This window comes from Dermacentor variabilis, chromosome 1, assembly GCF_050947875.1.
Source record: "Dermacentor variabilis isolate Ectoservices chromosome 1, ASM5094787v1, whole genome shotgun sequence".
Classification (NCBI taxonomy): Eukaryota; Metazoa; Arthropoda; class Arachnida; order Ixodida; family Ixodidae; genus Dermacentor; species Dermacentor variabilis.
Genome location: NC_134568.1, coordinates 206,589,189 through 206,607,696, shown reverse-complemented (window position 1 = coordinate 206,607,696; position 18,508 = coordinate 206,589,189). Strand labels below are relative to the sequence as shown.

Here is an 18,508-nt window from a genome sequence, read left to right as displayed (position 1 = left end):
TCTGTTTGCCATCAGATCCAAATTATACCTGAAGGTGGTTGCAGAATGGTTCATTACTAATATGTCAACAAGTCTGAGCTTGAATTAAATCCTTGTCTCTAAATTTTCTCCCTTTGGCATAGGTGGATTGTTAGATCCAAAACCAACAGTATTGAGTAATGCAAGGGACACCTGCTTTAACTGAGGTCTTGGAACAAGGTAGCTTTAGGAGAGGAATCATCCCTACCATGCCAGCGTTGTTGATGATCATGTAAAGTCATGCAGGATGAGGAGGAGAGGTGTGGTTTCCTGCAGCATGTGGCAGATGGTGCTAAGGAGACATCAATTGACACATTTAGTTATGACACATTCCAAGGGCATGGAATGTGCCATCAATTGCTGCCGAATTCTGTCTGCTCACCCATTCGATTGTTCATATGTGTTTCTGCATAGCAGCCATGCAGCTTATTTTACTCCGTCTCCAAGTCGTGAAACTGCGGCCTCCAAGATCACACAGGCATGTGTCAGTGCGATCTCGGAAGCTATGGTGGAGTGCCCTAGGTTAACTGCTTGCAACAAAATGGCGTGGCGGGCACATAAGCCCACAAAGCATGGAGCACAATTTATTCACGGCAGGATCAGACCAAGGGATCGAGAAGTTCCCCTCCTAATGATATATTGCTCCATGGCTGAAGTGCATGTGTGTAGCTTGTTCTTGCGATTTTGTAAAAGCATACATGCATGTTTGATGATTTGTGTGTCACATATGTCACACATGCATGTTGCGCTATGTGTACAGATAGGTACTTGCTGCAGGGTTTGTACATCTCCTTGATATTTTTGAAAGCATCTGAATTTAGAAAAACAGATTCAATGGACGGGGACCTTAAAACTTCTTGAAAATAAATGTGATCCTTGAATTGTGAACGAATAACAGCCAAAATTGACGAGACAGGGAGGTGACACACATGCGGAATTCCTTGAAAACTGGGGTTGGGACTTGTGCCAATGTCTGCTTTTTGGTTTGCAGTGAATATTTAGGGCTACAATAGTCTTGAATTCAAGAGAATAATTTGAATAGCAGTGGGTCTGCAACCAATAATCAACCCTTTAAAGGGACACTAAAGGCAAATGTTAGGTCAAGCTAAAGTGATAGATTAGTGCTCAAGAATACCTAAGGCGTCAATATTATCGTGAGCAGAGCCTTAATAATTGAGACATTGAGGCAAATGCAGGACGTGATCAGAGACTCCCCTGGGACATTCAAGTACTTGCCAGAAGTGTTTTCGTCAGGTTCTGCTGTCGACGACCCCTTGCCCTTTGGGTTTTCTTCTCTTAGTCCTTCCCTTCGTGTCAGCTCGGAATAAAATGGTGACGCAGTTTCAGAGAAGAGGGCAATTACGTCGACATGGGGATGCCCACTTGAATGCTTCTCACACTTGACAGGTGGATGTCCAGCAGGGTGCGCACAGGTCCTTGAAAACCTTGAAAACCCTTGAATTTGAATATTTGGTTTTCAAGGCCCTTGAAAATCCTGGACTTTTTGCTGCTCCTTGAAAATCCTTGAATTCCTAGCGTAGTACATGCAAATGACTATTAATAAAAAAAACGCAGTTAAAATATTTGTATTTTCAGTACCATGTTTCAATATATGCGTTTCAGGCGTAAAAAATCAGTCTGTGCTAATATAGCCAATGTTGCGCGACGGTTAGCCACACTGGAGCCACTCGGCTCTGAAGCCAACTTGAGCCGATTCAATCCAATCTGATCTTGGCGCTTTGTTATGGTGGTTGACGACATCGCATTGTTGTGCCGTCGCTTCTGCACCCGGCTTGTTGCGGCTGAAACATCTGAATACAAAGCAAATGCCTGGGAAAAGCAAATTTCAAGGCGCGTGGCTTCACAACGAAGCTTACAAAGACTGGATTGCACTAGATACGACGAGTGAGCACCGTGCAAGATGCAGGCCTTGCGGAAAGACCTTCGATATCACCAACATGGGCGAGTCAGCGTTAAAGAGCCATATGAAGAGTGCTAAGCATGCTGGCGTCATGGAGATTGCAGCCAACAGTTCGGTGCGAAGGTACTTAGTTCCAAGTACGGGGCAACAGTCAGCCGTTCCACCTCCTTCGCAATCGGGAAAGCTAGACGATGCTTGCAAGGCACACGAACTGGTGACGAACGCGGAGATTCTTTGGACTTTGAAGGTTGTCACATCGCATTTCTCCTATCGGTCGTCGTCGGAAGCAGGCCAGCTATTCCAGCGTATGTTCCCGGACAGTGGCGTGGCCAAAGCATTTTCTTGCGGAGAGAAAAAATGTGCCTATGTGACGTGCCATGGTCTGAGGCCCTTCTTTTTATCTGCTCTGCAACGGGATATAAAAGATTGCGATTACTACGTGGTACTCTTCGACGAGTCCACGAACGACTATCTCCAGCGGAAACAATTGGATGTTCACATCCGGTTTTGGAATTCGTCTCACAAGGTGGCAACGAGGTACTATACCTCGGTGTTTATGGGGCACTCGACATCCGAAGACATCCAAGGAACGCTGCTGTCTGCGCTCGAGCCTTTCCCTCTTGAGAAAATTCTTCAGATTTCAATGGATGGTCCCAATGTTAACCTGAAGTTGCTCAAGAATTTCCAAGAGCACCTGCATCAAGCACACCAAGTTCAATGTCTGGACATTGGGACTTGTGGCCTCCACACCATGCACAACGCCTACAGGGCAGGTGTTACAGCAAGTAAGTGGGGACTTGACTGTCTGCTCTCCAGTCTGAGCGCGCTTTTCCATGGTTCTCCTGCAAGAAGGGAGGACTTCTCAGCAGTTACCGGTCAGGATACTTTTCCCCTGAACTTTGTTGCCCACCGGTGGTTGGAGAATGTGCCTGTGATAGAGAGAGCCTTGCTGTTGTGGTGTGACATTAAGAAGTTTATTGCAGCTGCAAGGAAGAAGGAAGTAAGCCCCCCAAAGTGTGGATCATTTCACAACTTGTGTGAGTTTGCCAGTGATGACTTACTGCTAGCAAAGCTTCAATTTGCACTGGGTGTGGCCATGACCCTCAAGCCATTCCTCACTGAGTACCAAACGGATCAGCCCATGGTGTTCTTTCTTGCAAGGGACTTGGAAACTGTGGTCAGGAAGCTACTGACGAAGTTTCTGAAGTGCTCGGTCTTGTCTTCAGCAAAAGGAGCCACTGGTCTGCTGATGGTGGACATTGAAAGCACCGAGAACCACACTCCACTTGAAAAGGTGGATGTAGGCCATGCCGCTGAACAGACTGTCAGGAAAACTAAAGCAAGCCAAAAGGACATGTTTCAGTTCCGCATGGAATGCAAACGCTTCTTGATCAGTGTGACAAAGAAGGTGCTTGAGAGAAGTCCACTGAAATTCCCAATTGTTAGGAGTTTGTCCTCTCTGGACCCACGACAAATGTGTACTAAACCAGATGAATGCCTGGCCGGCTTCAGAAGAGTGTTGGATGCCCTCATTACAGCGGGCAGAATGTCTGAGCACCAAAGAGACACTGTACTAGGGGAGTACACTGAGTTCCTGCAGGAAGAGATGCATAACCTGCGAATGTTTGAGAAGAACGTAAACAGGTTGGACGAGTTCTTGACTGAGCTGATGAAGTTTAATTCATCATGTGGGGAACTATGGAAGGTTGTCAAACTTTTGCTCGTGCTCAGCCACGGACAGGCCACTGTGGAGCGAGGGTTTAGCGTGAACCGCCAGGTTGCTGTAGAAAATCTGAAGGACCTGTCGTACATTTCGCAACATATTGTGTGCGACGCTGTGGACAAGGCAGGGGGCGTCCTTAATGTCCCTATTACAAAAGAGCTGAGGACTGCTGTATCAGCTGCCCGGCAGCAGTATGCTGCATATCTGGAAGCAGAAAAAAAGAAGCAATGTGATGATGTAAGGGAATCAAAGAGGCGCTGCATCGGCGAAGAGATTGACGCAATGAAAAAAAAGAAAAAGAAACTCGAGGCAACAATAGCTGACCTCCAGGCTTCAGCGGATACCTATGCCGAAAAGGCAGAAGCAGCTAATGATCTGAAGTATGTGGTCAGATCAAATAGTCTGAGGAAGGCTGCACGAAGCAAGACTGAGGAACTGTGTAGCCTCAACCAGAAGATTCAGGAAAAGCGGCAGGAGCTCCCCTGAAGTTGCCATTAGCACTTTTGCAGAATGGATTGCTGTTCGACATTGGTGCAATGCACTGCAGTGTGTTTTTCAAGACGGAACATATATTATGTTGGTTTAGTGCAATACAATCTGTTCCTTGAAATGTTTTGTTTTTACTTTCTTCAGTAATATTATGTTGGTTTAGTGCAGTACAAGCTGTTCCTCGATATGTTTTTTTTTTCGACTTTGTTCAGTAATATTATTTTGGTTTAGTGCAGTACAAGCTGTTTCTTGAAATGATTTTTTTTCGAATTTATTCAGTAATATTATGTTGGTTTAGTGCAATATAAGCTGTTCCCTTAAATGCTTTTTTTTTCGACTTTGTTGAGTAAAATTTGTGTCGAGTCCTTGAAAATACTCCCACTGAGCCTTGAAATTCCTTGAATATCCTTGAATTTTCCCCTTTTGAGTCTGTACGAACCCTGTGTCCAGGCTTATTGTAACAGTCTTTTCTGGGATGAGGCAAATGATCTTGCCATGGGAACGTACGCCTGAATATCTCTCACACTTGACAGGTTGATCATAACAACATGTTGAAAAGTTCAAATGCTGCAGCAACTGTTGCCTCGCTCGAGAAAGCATGCCGCCGACGCTAGCGATCAAAATCCACTCTAGGCCTATGCTTTGGTTCGAACAAAGGTTGTCTTCAAACCAAGCAAAACTGTCAAAACTATTGTCTGATGCCTCAAGAGGTCCATGTTGGGCAGCCAGATGTGGGGGCCTCGCGCATGCTCTTGGGTCAAAGGAACGACAACACAGTAGTGAAAACAATCGCAAGGGCATTTATTGCACCTTTCATACATGCGAATGCCTGCTAGCCGAGTTGCTATCCACAAAACATGTCGATGGGCACGCGTGACAAATCTAGGAAGTCCGACTCACCACGACCGGATAGTGAGCGAATATGTTCGTCCCCGTGCTGGACACCAACGCCTGGTCATTTGCGTGTATGAACATGCGAAGAGTGACGTGCTCCTAGCCCCTGCGAGACCGTCTCGCAGAAGCATGCATCGGCACATGCCTGGAATGTCCGCACTGCTGTACATTCCGCGCGCATGGAATGTCCACCCAAAGAGTCATGCCAAAGACTCATCAAAGACTCATGCCACAGCAACCCTGTCATTAGGTGCTGTTAGCAGCGGAACACTCGCGCCATCTATCGTAATATGCTGCAATAACACCGACCACTGCCGGAGCAAAGCCATGCGGTGTAGCCAGATTGCAGAAGATGCAAGATCCATAAGGGAAAAGTAATCGGACGTGCGAGAGTCTCGAGCGTTGCCACAAGGTATGACCTTTCAGACGCAATTTTCTCGTAAACTAAGTCTTTTTCTTGGCACAAAACAAGCACTGTGAGGTTTCTGGAATGGCATTTCAACAGTCCACGTTGACTTAGTATAGGCCTTCAGACTCCCAAGACTGATGTATTTGCCAAAAATATTAGTGCCGGTGAGTAGAACACACACAGCTTTTTGTCCAGTCTTACCTGCAAGCATTTTGGACTTGTGTATTTTTGTAACTTTTCGTTCAAATCAAGTAGTATAAGCACACCTCTTTGAACATATTCCCCAAGCTGTGAACTTGGCTCTTGGAAATCGAGGATCAGCCCAAAAAGCAAAACTGAGCACTGACATATAACTAGAAAGCAAACTTGCTGCAAACTTCGCTGTAAACATTAGCATCCATCTTTATTCATCCTCTACCTTGCCGGTTTACCTTTTGAAAACGTCAATACTTTGTATACGTGTGGCTCCTTCATTGGCTGCTTTTGTTCATTGGCTATGTTCACTGACATTGCAATGTTTAAGAGAAACTTGCATGGTAAATTGCTTCTTAGTGCCATGCTTGTTGCATATATCATGAGTACATTTGTGGCAGCAATTGTAATAAGGTTGCATTTGCATCCCTCTGTATCATTTAGGTTGTCACGGATATGGGGAGCTACTATTCATGCTTATATGGTTATTACCGGTTAGCTGGCTGTTAGAAAACCACCAAGACCTGCTGTGCGGGTCTTGGCGCTGGCCCTTAAGTCTGCTTCACTGTGCTGCCATACTTCCTTGGGGCAACGGAAATATGCGGTGACCACGCAGGTGGCAAGATAGTATGCTGCTATGTGTTTTCGTGTTGCTGAAAACTTGCAGTAAACAGCGCAGATGGCTGGCAGGAGGTTTCGAAAATGCACCAAAGGCTGCCAGTTAGTAGTCGGAGTTGAGCACTACTTCACTGCCACGTCACTACATGCGCACATCGACAGACGCAGAACTTGTGTACCCCATTTTCGATCATTGTTGAGGTTGCAGTTCTTGCTGACGTAGGGTCTTTGCCACTTGAAATGCCTGTGTTGCTGAGTGGGAGGTGAGCCTGGCATTAACAGTGGTCAGTGATGATGGCATGAAATGGTGAAACTTGCGCGTACCTGTGGGGGAGATTGTAGACTCAAACATTCCTGAGAGCTCAACTTTCTTTGCTTCAACCCTTCTCTCTGGCACCCAGAGCACAAATATACCTTTGATATTTTTTTCTGACCATGCAAGAAGCTTATGGGGTGCAAGGGTATGTCGCTTGTAAGGTCTCTGAAGACTTGCCCTGGCTGCCAGCTGCTTCACGGTGCCGCCAATGCAATCGCAAGTGCTTTTACCATGAGAGATCGTGAAAAAGTTAAAATCAGCTAAAATCTCTTTCATAGTAGCACAAGTTTACAAAATATTTCTTGTTTTTGTACTATGACGATGCACTGTTGGAAAAGTAGTGAACTTTTTTGACATCAGGGAGTTCATGTTCTAAGACTTTGAGTACTTCCTCTTGAGATGTAGCCACTGCAGCTGTAGTGTGTTTGAGACAGTCCAAAATCACAAGTGATTTTGCCAGAAGAGAACTAGTTTTTTTGCAGCGATAGTATGTGACGAAAGGATGCAATGTGGCTTGTGTATTTGCCCAGTGGTATGATTGGGGAGCATCTTGCACAAGGAAACTGTAATTCTCTTCGAAGTCCAATTGAAGAATCAACTTGTCGCCCTTTAGGTTCGTTTTGAGGTCTCTTAAATTTTTTGCTTGCTGCTTGCTCACGAAGTGGTGCAACTTTAGCTCTTGTAGCATGCCTAAAAACAGCGGGCACAGAGAGGAGTTCCACGAAGGAGTCATACGTGTTCGTGTCTTCCTTCCATAACTTCCGTCGTGTTTGGTATTTCTGTGCATATGACGAAGTGATCGCTGCCCTGTTCGTCCATATGTAGTTTGCTAAATTTCGGAGTATCGTGAGGTCCGGCGTAGTACCACGTCACGTCGACGTACCCAATCTGGTGGGGAACCTGTGGACCGTCACCAGGGTGAGGGACAGGTCGTCTATTGCGCGCGAGAGGTTGGTGCTGCTAGGCTTGATTGTGGGGTAACCCCACGATGGGTGGGGGGCGTTGAAGTCACCTGCGATAATGAGCGGTGAGTTTCGTGCCAATGATGTGGCTTTAGTAAGGATCGCGTGGAAGGATTGTTTGTAGTGCGTGGGGGAGCTGTAGACGTTTAGTACAAAAACGCTTTGTTTTAAGAGTCTGTTAGGTACAAGCTCAATTAGGATCGCCTCGATGCGACTGTCTTTAGGTAGGACGTCATGAACTATGTGCGCGATTTTTCTATTAACGAGCGTGGCGATGCCTCTCCTGGCATCCCCTGCTCTTTGGGAGACCAGGCTGTACCCTGAGAGCATTAGGGTTTCGCATAGGGTTTCTTGTAATAGTATTATGTGCGGCTTTCTGGTTTGAATTTTGAGGTACTGTTGCAGCGAGGATTTGCGTTTCGCGTAGCTAGTGCAATTCCACTGCCAAATTTCTCAGGTATCCCGTGTCGTGTTAGCCATGATGGTATTGTGGGGGATTTATCGGTGGCGAAGAGTGCTGCGTCGTGTCCATCTGTTGTGGCTGACTAGCTTTGTTTTTAATTTTTATGCCGACTTTCTTTTCCACCACCTCTACACGATTTGCTAGGGTATGGATACTTTCTAGGTTCTCTCGCGTGAGGCGCAGAATTTCGCCTAGGGTGCCCTGCGGTGCATTACTCTCTTCTTCCGTCTCTGGGAGCAGAGGGGGTTTGCATTTGGCTGTGCTTACTTTTACATTTGTCTCTTAGGGTGGAGCTTGTTTGGGAGCTTTAAGGGTTTGAATCTGCTGTTTCGCATCATTAAGCTGCGCTGTAAGCACTTGTATGGTGGCTTGGAGACCCGCTAGTTCCTGTCGTAGGGCTGTGACTATCTCACTCACATGCTTGGGCAATGAAGACCACGTTACCTGTTTGGTAGATGAGGCGTCCCGTTGCTGCTGCTGGTGTTGTTTCCCTTGTACTCGGTTGGCCCACGTCAGTTCGGTGTGGCCGGATGTAGGGCGCGCCCTCTGGAGCGGGAGTGGCTGCTAAGAAGGGCTCTGGCGCTCGGGTGTCGGCGTGACCGGGCGACTCCTTGTAGTCGCTACGGAATTCCCGAGGTGATGCTCGAGTCGCGGTGACTGGCGCCGCTCAGTCCTCGGGAGAGGCTGCGGCTGCGTCGGTTGCGTCTGCGGCGGTGTCTCTGTCACACGATGTAAGGGACTTTAAACTTGCGTTTGCAGTCCTTGTCGGCGGTGGGGTGTGGTCCGCCGCACAGGGTGCAGTGAGGAGTACACTGGTGATCTTCTGGCGGCATTTTGAGGCCACACTTCCGGCATCACGAGGTGTTCGGGTTAGGGCACACATACGCACAGTGACCAATGTTGCCACAGTTGTTGCAAACTTCCATGTGTGTGAAAGAGTGTTCATCCAACAATGCTTGCTCTACAGTAGATGTAACTTGGTACTTCCATTCCTTGGAAAGGGATTGTCACAGCTGTGGTGTTCTTGATTCCCTTCACCTCCAAGGCATTGGGGTTGCGTTTCGTGACGATCAGTTTTCGGATTTGGGATTTGTTGAGCTCGAGGTCAATGCCTCAGAGTACGCCCTTGTAGGTATCATCGGGTGGGGCTGGGTATACTGCGACCCGATACATAGTATCTTTCATGCTAATCTGTTGCACCGTGGCATATGCTCTTGCGTTACGTTCGCTGGGGGTGCAGATGAAGATATTGTGAGTTAGGTTGGGGCATATGGAGCCTTCCCTGAAGTCTTGAGAAGCCAGGGCTGCTGCCATTGCGAGGGCTTGCTCAACCTGCACTGGTGTGGATTTGGCCACGTTGAGACCATCTCGGGGTCTCGCGATGATACGGAGCATGTCCCTCGGTAGCCGAGGAAGTCTCGAGGTAGCGACGAGGTGCTGGTATGCGCTGTTTGGTCCGGCGGTGCGGTTGCCGTCCCTTCGTCTGCCACATGTACTTGACGAACTTGTTCCTTGGGGTTGACTGGCTTGGTTTGCGGTTATATGCCGTGATCCAGCCCGGGTCATTCGCGTCTTCCGGCGATATCGTCTCACCGGTGAAGATTTCCATGGCGGTATGAGCGACTTGCGGTGTTAGGCCTAGGCCTACCCGCCTTTGCACGCCGAGGTTAAAAATTCGAATGCTGAAAGTGTTGAGAAAGAGTCCACCCACCGAAATAAATCTGGTATCCATGGAATCCGTGTAACTTGCAGCTTTCGTTGGTACGCAGTTCACTTCGATTTGGGGTGAATAACCTCGTGAAATCATTGATGATATCTGGAGCCGATGTTTACGCGTCCACAAACATCCACAAAAGCTTTTCCACAAAAACGAACATTGTTTCTGCATCAGGAAAAATAAGTTACATGAAAGCTGCTCTTCAGACCATTTCTGTTCTGCTTTTGCGATTGCGCTACTATAACTCCCAATACTATATTATTTTAACACTAATGCTTACTATTTCTACTTGTGCGTTTATTTTATGCTTTATGCTCATAAATTTGCCTGTTTGTATATATGTATACATATAAATTTGCATGCTAATTGACCTCATAGGACCAAATTGTATCATCAAGGTAAATGCATATGCACCAGCGGAAAAATAACAGCACAGGCAGTAGGCCAGATCACTGATGTTCCCATGGGGGAACCAAAAATTTCAATCTTTTATTGATTATACACTGCAGCTGATTAAAGAAGATGAGGCTAACACATACGTTACAATCTGTATTAAGGGGGGACTTGGTGCACGAGCAGAGCTTTATTGTTATTAACTCTAGAGAGTTGAAACTTACAGCTTATATTCAGTTTAGTGAGCTGATTGCAAATATGTAATCAGTTTTTTTCTATGTTTAATGAAAAAAAAGTTATGCAATCTTTAGTATTATAAATTTGGGATGTGACTTTCAAGAAATTTATTGTACTGAGAGACCTAAAATTAACTGGGTATGTTTCTGAATGTTTGAAGAGTGCACATATAAAGTTTTGTATCTCTATCTACATATTAGCCAAAGTTATCAAAATTTGAATTAGCAACTTTGGAAGAAAATTTTTTGTTGTTACTTCTTGCAATATTTGAAAAAGTTGCATTGCACTAGCATACTATATTATAGTTTTCTTGCACTCTCCGACTGTTTAGCATTCAGGAAAAAAAAGAATCGTGCAAATCGAAGAACTTACAGAGACACAGTGCACATCCCAAATCTTCGAGCGTGCGAAAATCATGATCTGAGAAAAACGCAAAAAACATTTAGCAATGTGAAAAATACTTTTTATGGGACAAAATCATAGAATTCACCACTACAATGAATCAGAATGCTCCTGGAGAATAGTCCGAAGCAGGCTTTTCTTTGTGTCTCTTTTTGATGGCTTCCTGGAATGCGGCCGATGATGTGCGCTTTCTGTCTGCGTTGGCCACACGGCGGCTATCTTTCTCGGATGCTCGCCTACTGCCTGCGCAAGTTTGTTGCACGTGCAGCTCACTGAGTATGTGCGAGCTAGACTGGTGGCTTCCGAGGTTGAACCGCATAACAGCTTCTGCCACGGCAGCCTCAACAGCAAACAGTGATGCATTCTTTTCTTTTGGCGCCAGGCTCCAAATGATCGAGTGCAGCGATTCATTGGCATTTTGCGTCTTCACTCTCTGGCACCTCTGCAAGAGCTTCTTATCAGAGAGGCGCTCATACACTGTCCGCAGTGCATTGCTTACAGCATATGGCAGATTGTATCTGCTTTTTGGGGGGGGCTCATTCTTTGCAATGGATGCATTATATTTGCACCATGAATAAGGGCCGTGGGGACAAAAGCTATGGTTGGGCTTCTCATCAGTTGAGGTTACGTGGTAATATGTAGCCCACACTGCTGTGTGCATCTCATCCACATTTCCCGAATGTGATTTGAGCGCCCAACCATAATAACTTGTCAGCTTATTTATGAGGTCTCCTGTCAGGCGGCCCGTACCACTCATGCGCTCACCATTTTCCCCTTTCTGCTTCTGCACAAGATTCCGCAGTGCCGTTCCCATGCGTTTCTGCACGTGGTTTGCGCAGTCTTCCTTTTCCACAGGTATGAAGCCGTAGACTTTTGCTTCATCAATGGCACTGTATGATCTGCTGTCACCATCGGAGAGCATGGTTGTGTACCCCAGGCCATGAAGGGAAAGCGAGCGCTGAAATAAAATTAGTGCTGCCTCCACCTCCATCTGGCCTGCCTTGGAAGACGTGTTCTTTTGGCATGAATGCTGCGACTTCCAGTGAGCATAATCTGGGGTTCCTGGTTTCGGGCCAAGCTCACAGCCAAGGCAGAAATTCGAAAGGACAACATAGTCCAAAACATAGCCTGAAAAAAGCTCTATCACTGTGGCCACTCCTATGTGAGATGAATGTCCCCGAGTGTGCCAAGTGCCATCAAAAGAAACTGCAATATTACCTGCATTTCCAAAATTCAGGCTTTGGTATACATTCTTCACCGAAGTGGCACACTTAGCCATATTCTCAGTGCAGGTGCTTGTTGCAGCTGGATTTAGTTTTGATTTCAAATAGTGCTGATAGGTCTTGTTGTGAAGGCCTCTGTGCGAAACTCCGATAGCGGAAAAAATATCGTTAAGCACCGTCTGCCCATTTCCCGTGCTCTGTACGGCACGCGCCGCGAGAACATTGATCTCGAAAGGATTGCAGTTGGCAGTGCCACCAACTCGTTGCGAGCTCCATTTCATGTCAATTTCGCCGCAGTTGCTGCACAGAACTTTAAGCTTCACGGCAATGCCGTACTCCCGCGAGTCCCGCTCGATAGTCACCGCTCCACGGCACACTCGGCAACTAGCAACTTTTAGTAAACAGTTCACCATGTCGAGGTCGACGATGGTGTACGTTTTTGTCGACGCACTTTCCAGACGAGGCTCGCTTGTTAGGCACTTCACCTTGCGCTCCGTCGCTGAAACTGAGATGAGTTCCGCTATTTTTTCCAGTGCTTGTTGCTCGATCAGATCTCGCTCCAACGCCGTGAGATACGCCGTGTCGATTCTCGCGCGGTCCGGCCGAGTGCGCATCTCCGTAGCACACGCGCCCGTGACGACCGCCGCTCCGCAATCAGGGGTGTCCGCTGTATGTTCACAGTCCGCCGTCGACATCGCGAGCGGCACCGACGTTTTCCGTAGCACAGGCCGAGTGCCAACGCCGTCAGCCGTCACGATCGCCTCTTCCCGTTGTGCTGCACCCAACTCCTCGGTTACACCGCGGTTCCGCGGCGTCTGCAAGTCCGCCGGTCCGATAAGGTCGTCAGACGTCACTGGAAGTTCCGGTGCATCTTTTCGCTGCACCGCGCGCTTTCTTCTACGCTTCCCAAATTTATGCACTGTACGGAATTTCCGTGCACGGTTTGGCATTTTGACTGATCACGTTCACGCTGAGCGATAGTTCAAGCAAAATGGCGTCGCCGGCGCGGACGCCCGGCGTTCCCGCGCTCCAATCAGAAGGCTCTATTTAGTCACGTGATGGTCGCGGACCAACAGGATGGCGGGATTGTCTCTGTCGTTGTTGCCTGGTTGCTCCCTCCTGAAGCAACCTTGAATGCCCGTTTTCAGCGGGAAAGGGAGCGGGAAGCACACGCTTTCGAACGAGACCAAAATGGCGGCGCTCCGTTGATCGGTTTCGAAACTGTGAGCGGCGCAAGATGGGGCGTTTTCGGTGCGTCTTGCAGATGAAAATGAGCGTCTCGCGTGATAAATACGGCGTTCTTTTGCCCAAAGACGCGTTATTTCGCGTTAATTTTTTGTCGACAAGCGCGTGATGACTTCTAGATTGCGAAAATAACAAAACTGAAAAATCGACTTTTTAGTTATTTTTTCGTCTCCAAGACCCGTGTACCCCCTTAAAGAAATGGTATTTTTTTTGTTTATTTACAGGCCGGGCCTGGTCATGCACATGTGGGCCCTGGCTAAGCTTAGTTCAGTTGAATTGTGGTGTTTTACGTGGCAAAACCACAATGTAATTATGAGGTAAGCGTAGTGGCACTAATTTTGACTACCAAGGGGATCTTTTAACATGCCCCTAATGCACGGGCCCGGGCTTAGTAACATGGGCCCGGGGCAGGCCTGGGCTCTGGCTTCATAAAGTGGACTCGGGCCAGGCCTGTGCAGTGCTCTACGGTATGGTACCTTCCTGCTATTTTTGAAAAATAAACACCATGCAAATTTGTCAAGTGGACAACTGACGCAGGGCATGCAGACGCAAAGCCGCATTAAAGCACTGTAGGGTCTAGGCGACACTACAGAAGTATTCACATGTCAAATCAACCCTTCTGTGCCTGCTGCGATATTTTTCAGCTATGGCACTGCTTGATGTTGTGAGTTCAATCCCTCCACGGCAGCTACATTTTGACATTCTTGTATTTTTGTGAAATACAAAAATGCTTCTGTACTTAGACTTAGGTGCATGGTCAGGTCAAAATTAATCTGTACTCTGCCACTACGGCGGGCCTCTTAATGGAATTGTGGGTATGCATGTACAGCCCCATAATTCAATTATAGTTCAACACATCTGCCACGATGCTAGGTTCCATGTGAGGCTCAACCTCAACCCTCTCGAAGCTTATGAACAATGGAGCATAACGCCTCAAGCAAGCGCGTCTCCCTGTGTGTTTTGTGTAATATGCAGAGAAACAGCAGTAGTGCACACAAGGTAGTGTTAACAAAAACTCACTGCTCTCATATTGGACTAAATGTTGAAGAAATTAAACATTTACTGTCAACATCACTGCAAATTATCATCATTCAAAGCGAACAGCACAGAAAACTTCGCTTACATAGATTTCTGCAGTGCCTGGGATCCGAATAATTTTTTAAAAATTTGTTGTTCAATGTACGCACTTCTTGCTTTGACGCTACTTATCTGGTGAGAGTTACATAACTGTGTTTAAGTGCTTTAAGTATGTATTTCTCAACATAGCATTCGGGTGCCTCGCTTACATTGGGTCTTGCTCATTGTTTTTTCCAGAACCCAATGTGTCAAGCCCACTGAATGGCTATGCTGCAGAGATCTGGAGTAATCAGGTCTTGTACAAAAAGGTGCTGCTGGACAAGTATGAGAAGAAAACCAAAGACTTGGAATCCTAGGGTTCTAAAAGCTGTCTTGCCTCACTGGTGTGTCTCTGGCAAAAGTGCTTCTTTTTTATGGGTTAAGGGCAGGGGGACCAAGGCAGGCTAGGTGCACAGTGCGCACTATTCTTGTAATCATGTAAGGGAGCACGAGCTGTAAGTTATTTGAGCGCATTATGGATACACATAGGTCTGTGCTGGTTTGTTTGCCAGCTGATGGAACAGATACCTTTACATATGAAAGAAGTCATGAGTAGCAAGGGAGTCATTTTTATTTTTGTGTGTGCAAATAAAATTCTGTACAGTATGATTCCCCTTGTCTGATTTCGGCAGTGTTAATATTTTTGAAGTTACACGCGAAGTTTGTCGGCAATGTTTCTATGAAATAAGCACCAGGTATTACAACTCTCTGGAATTCGTAAGTTTAAGGCAAATCATATTTGTTCACTTTTGTGCGTCCAGTATGCAAAGTACTGTTTAGTTTGGAGTGCATGCATTGTGTGGCCGCTGGTTGCAGAAACTTTTCCCTCCACTCATTTGGTAGTAAAACGCCTTCAATGTAATTGCATTATATTCTGCTACCTAAAAGTATGACTAAATGTTGCTTCAAATTACACGATGTTTCTTTCTTTCATATGTGACAAATTATTTGAGCTATGGGGGTTTTTCTAGACTTCATAGCGTTGCCTGCTGTACCCGCCGTGGTTACTTCGTGGCTCTGGTGTTGCGCTGCTAAGCACGAGGTTGCGGGATCAAATCCCGGCTACGGCGGCCACATTTCGATGTGAACGAAAAGCAAAAGCACCCGTGTACTTTACATGTTAAAGAACTCCAGGTGGTAAAAATTAATACATAGTACCCCACTACGGTCGATATACAGATCATGGTTTCGGCACCTAAAACCCCATGATTTAATTTTTATGCATTACCTGCTGTGTACAAAATGGAGTATAGAAGTGCTGCTTCCGTTACCAAGCACAAGATCGTTACTAGCGAGCACGAGATCATTCATAGCGGGTATATTTTGATAATAGACTGAAGGCAAAAACTTGTGTGCCTATTTGAGTGGAAGTTTCAAGACCTTCAGGTGGTTAAAACTCAACTTGTAGCTTCACACAGCTGGCTCCACTACACCCCCATGCTGTTTTAAGAACTTTTTTTTTTTTTTTACTTATCGGAAGTGATCACAGATGCCAATTTTGCATGTGCAAGGTGTTCTGCAATTGTGTGACCTGTTTTCCTGAAGCATAACTGCAAGTCTGCCTAGTTGGAACAGATTCATCTTAAAACTTTCTGTGCACAAACAGGGACGAAGAATAGGGGCAACATAAGGACGAGGAAAGCGCTCGTCCTTGTGTTGCCCCTATTCTTCGTCCGTGTTTGTTTGCGCACAAAAAGTTTTAAGATGAATCTGTTTTCCTGTGCAGACTATGAGTGCACGAGGACCTAGGTGAGCTTTTGCCGAAGGTATGACATACATCTTGAGTTCTAGGATTGATAGCCTTGCTGCTGACCCTTTGCCTTGATTCTGTGTGCCTACCAATTCCTTGAGATGTGCCAGTTTGCAGTCTCGAGTATCATATTTCAGTCATATCACTTTGCATCGGATGGGTAGCTTTGAAGGCTTGATTTAGGTGCACGTTAAAGAACCCCAGGTGGTCAAAATTTCCGGAGTCCTCCACTACGGCGTGCCTCATAATCAGAAAGGGGTTTTGGCACGTAAAACCCCAAGCATTATTATTATTTGAGGGCTTGGAGAATGTTTACAGAGTTGAGACTTGGCTCAACTTAACAAGCTTTGCAGCTCTCATACCTAGTGAAGAAGGTAAGTTTAGTTTCACTTTGAGCGAGTGCACTTCATTGAGTGGTATTTTGGTGGTACCATGCTAATGTGACCCGCCGCGGTTGCTTGGTGGCTATGGTGGGCTTCTAAGCACATGGTCACGTGATCGAATCCTGGTCACGGCGGCCACATTTCGATGGGGGGGGAGGGGGGAAATGTGAAAACACCCGTGTGCTTAAGACTTAGATGCACGTTAAAGAACCCCACGTGGTCCAAATTATTCCAGCGTGCTTCATAATCAGATCGTGGTTTTGGCACGTAAAACGCCATTTTAAAGTGCTAAATGCAAAAACATTTGGAATTCATAATGTCTGGTGGTACAAAAGTCGCACTTTCGCCCGAAAGGCGGAGAAGCATCGATTGCGATAGCAAATTAGCAGACAGCTTCACGAAGTAAGGAGTGTACTATCGGCCGTATCAACTCGTTGACATTCGCATGCTAAAGTAACAATTAGCATGGTGTCACGCGCACACAAGCAAACATGAACACATCGCGCTCGATGACCGCGGAAACTCGCTGTCAAAATGCTGGAGTGAGGAAGTGCGGCAGCAGCAGCGAGCGAATTGACCGTGCTGCTTCTCGCTTCAACGCGAACAAAGCGGTGAGAACAGCGCACACGAATCTATCGGCACTCACCGCCGATTTCAAGATGAGGCCCGCGCGGACACTCCATAGCAGCAGCCGCCGGGGTAGAACGCCCCCTCTCTCTCTCTCCCCAGTGCCTTGCGAGAGACGGAAGACTGCGCGCTTCCTCCCCGCTTCCTTGCGCGCGCGAGATCGAGTCTCCACCGTGGGCTCACCCTCACAAGCATACGGCGCACGGTGACGATGTTATCGCCCTTGGGACTTTATACGGAGCATCACGGCAAGTACGCCTTGAATGAGCATGTAATTGTCGCAATAAAACAGTCGACGCTCGTTAAAGCGGACTGTGTTTGAGAAAGGTCCATTCAATCCAAAGTTCTGGCTCGGAATATCGTTAAATCGTTGGAACTTCGCATAGATAGAACTTTAGATGGCAGCACCGTCGCGTGTTAGTGTGGATTGCCGGTCGAAGGCGTGCATTTAAGTATACTTGGCGGCGTACTGCTGTCAATGATTTGGCCAGATTTTCTGGGTTTGAAATGAGCTGATTACACTGAACTGCACATTTTTTGCACAAAATGCACGGAATTTTTCTGTTGCAAGAAGTGCAAACTGGGGCCTCTTCGATTACCAGTCTCGGACTGCTTGGGACTGTTGTCCCATATTCGATCCAAAGAGCTGCCAGAGTCATGTTCGTTTTATCATATGGACACTCCAGGTACATTTCTGCCGTCGCCATGAAGTTCCGTATAAAGTCCAAGGAGGATAAAATTTTCGCTGCACGCAAGTATGCAGTATGTGCAAGTGAAAGCGCGCGAGGGTGGGCCGGCGATTGCGGCTCAATTTGGTGCGCGCGAAGAAAGCGGAGAGCAAATGTGCCATATTCCATCACGCGAAAAGCCTCTTGATTTTCGGAGTTTTGGCAGCCCGCTAGTTCCGGTTCTGATAGGAAGTCACGTGGGCTGGGATCTCGAGACAACCCGAACCTGCCCGGGCTTCAGCCCTTCCCTGAAATTTTTTCGTGCTGTCGTGCGCCGCCGACCAAAACAACCCCCGGCGCCGTAAATCATGCTAGATTTTGTCTAGAATGACCTTTTCACGCTCGAAAAGCTTTTTAAGAGGAAGCTTTAGCTCGGGCCCAACTCCGACGCGGTCTATTCAAATACATGTAAAACGCAAAAACGTTTTTATGAGATAACCCCTGGACCGATTTTGATGAAATTTGTTGCATTTGAAAGAGAAAGTTAAATTCTAGTGACTGTTGGAAGCCGAATTTCGATTTAGGACTTGAATTTTCTTAGAACGATTTTCAAATATTTGACCGTTTGAAAAAAATAGAAGCACGAAGTTTACAAATTCATAGCTCTGCATCAAGAACTGATATCGCGGTTCTGTAAACGGCATCCATTACATCATTCAAAGCGGACAAATTCAGTATGTCA

General features: G+C 46.7%; 2 protein-coding genes across 2 annotated transcripts in view; both read left to right on the top strand.

Moving 5' to 3' along the window:
- The window catches only part of LOC142591320 (ubiquitin-conjugating enzyme E2 C-like), a 31,449-nt gene extending 16,502 nt beyond the window's left edge, over positions 1–14,947 (top strand). Inside the window, exon 5 of the mRNA XM_075703650.1 lies at positions 14,537–14,947. Within this exon, the coding sequence (XP_075559765.1) occupies positions 14,537–14,655 (119 nt within the window). The 3' untranslated portion in view covers positions 14,656–14,947. The remainder of the gene's footprint in view (positions 1–14,536) is intronic.
- LOC142572761 (uncharacterized) lies at positions 2,225–4,319 on the top strand. Its single transcript, XM_075682102.1, has one exon. The coding sequence runs from the start codon at positions 2,247–2,249 to the stop codon at positions 4,146–4,148; it is 1,902 nt and encodes a 633-aa protein (XP_075538217.1). The 5' UTR covers positions 2,225–2,246; the 3' UTR covers positions 4,149–4,319.
- Positions 14,948–18,508: the final 3,561 nt, after the last annotated feature.

Bases quoted from the DNA above. Each gene is read 5' to 3' on its own strand.
- LOC142572761 (XM_075682102.1), top strand. From the start codon at position 2,247: ATGTTCCCGGACAGTGGCGTGGCCAAAGCATTTTCTTGCGGAGAGAAA.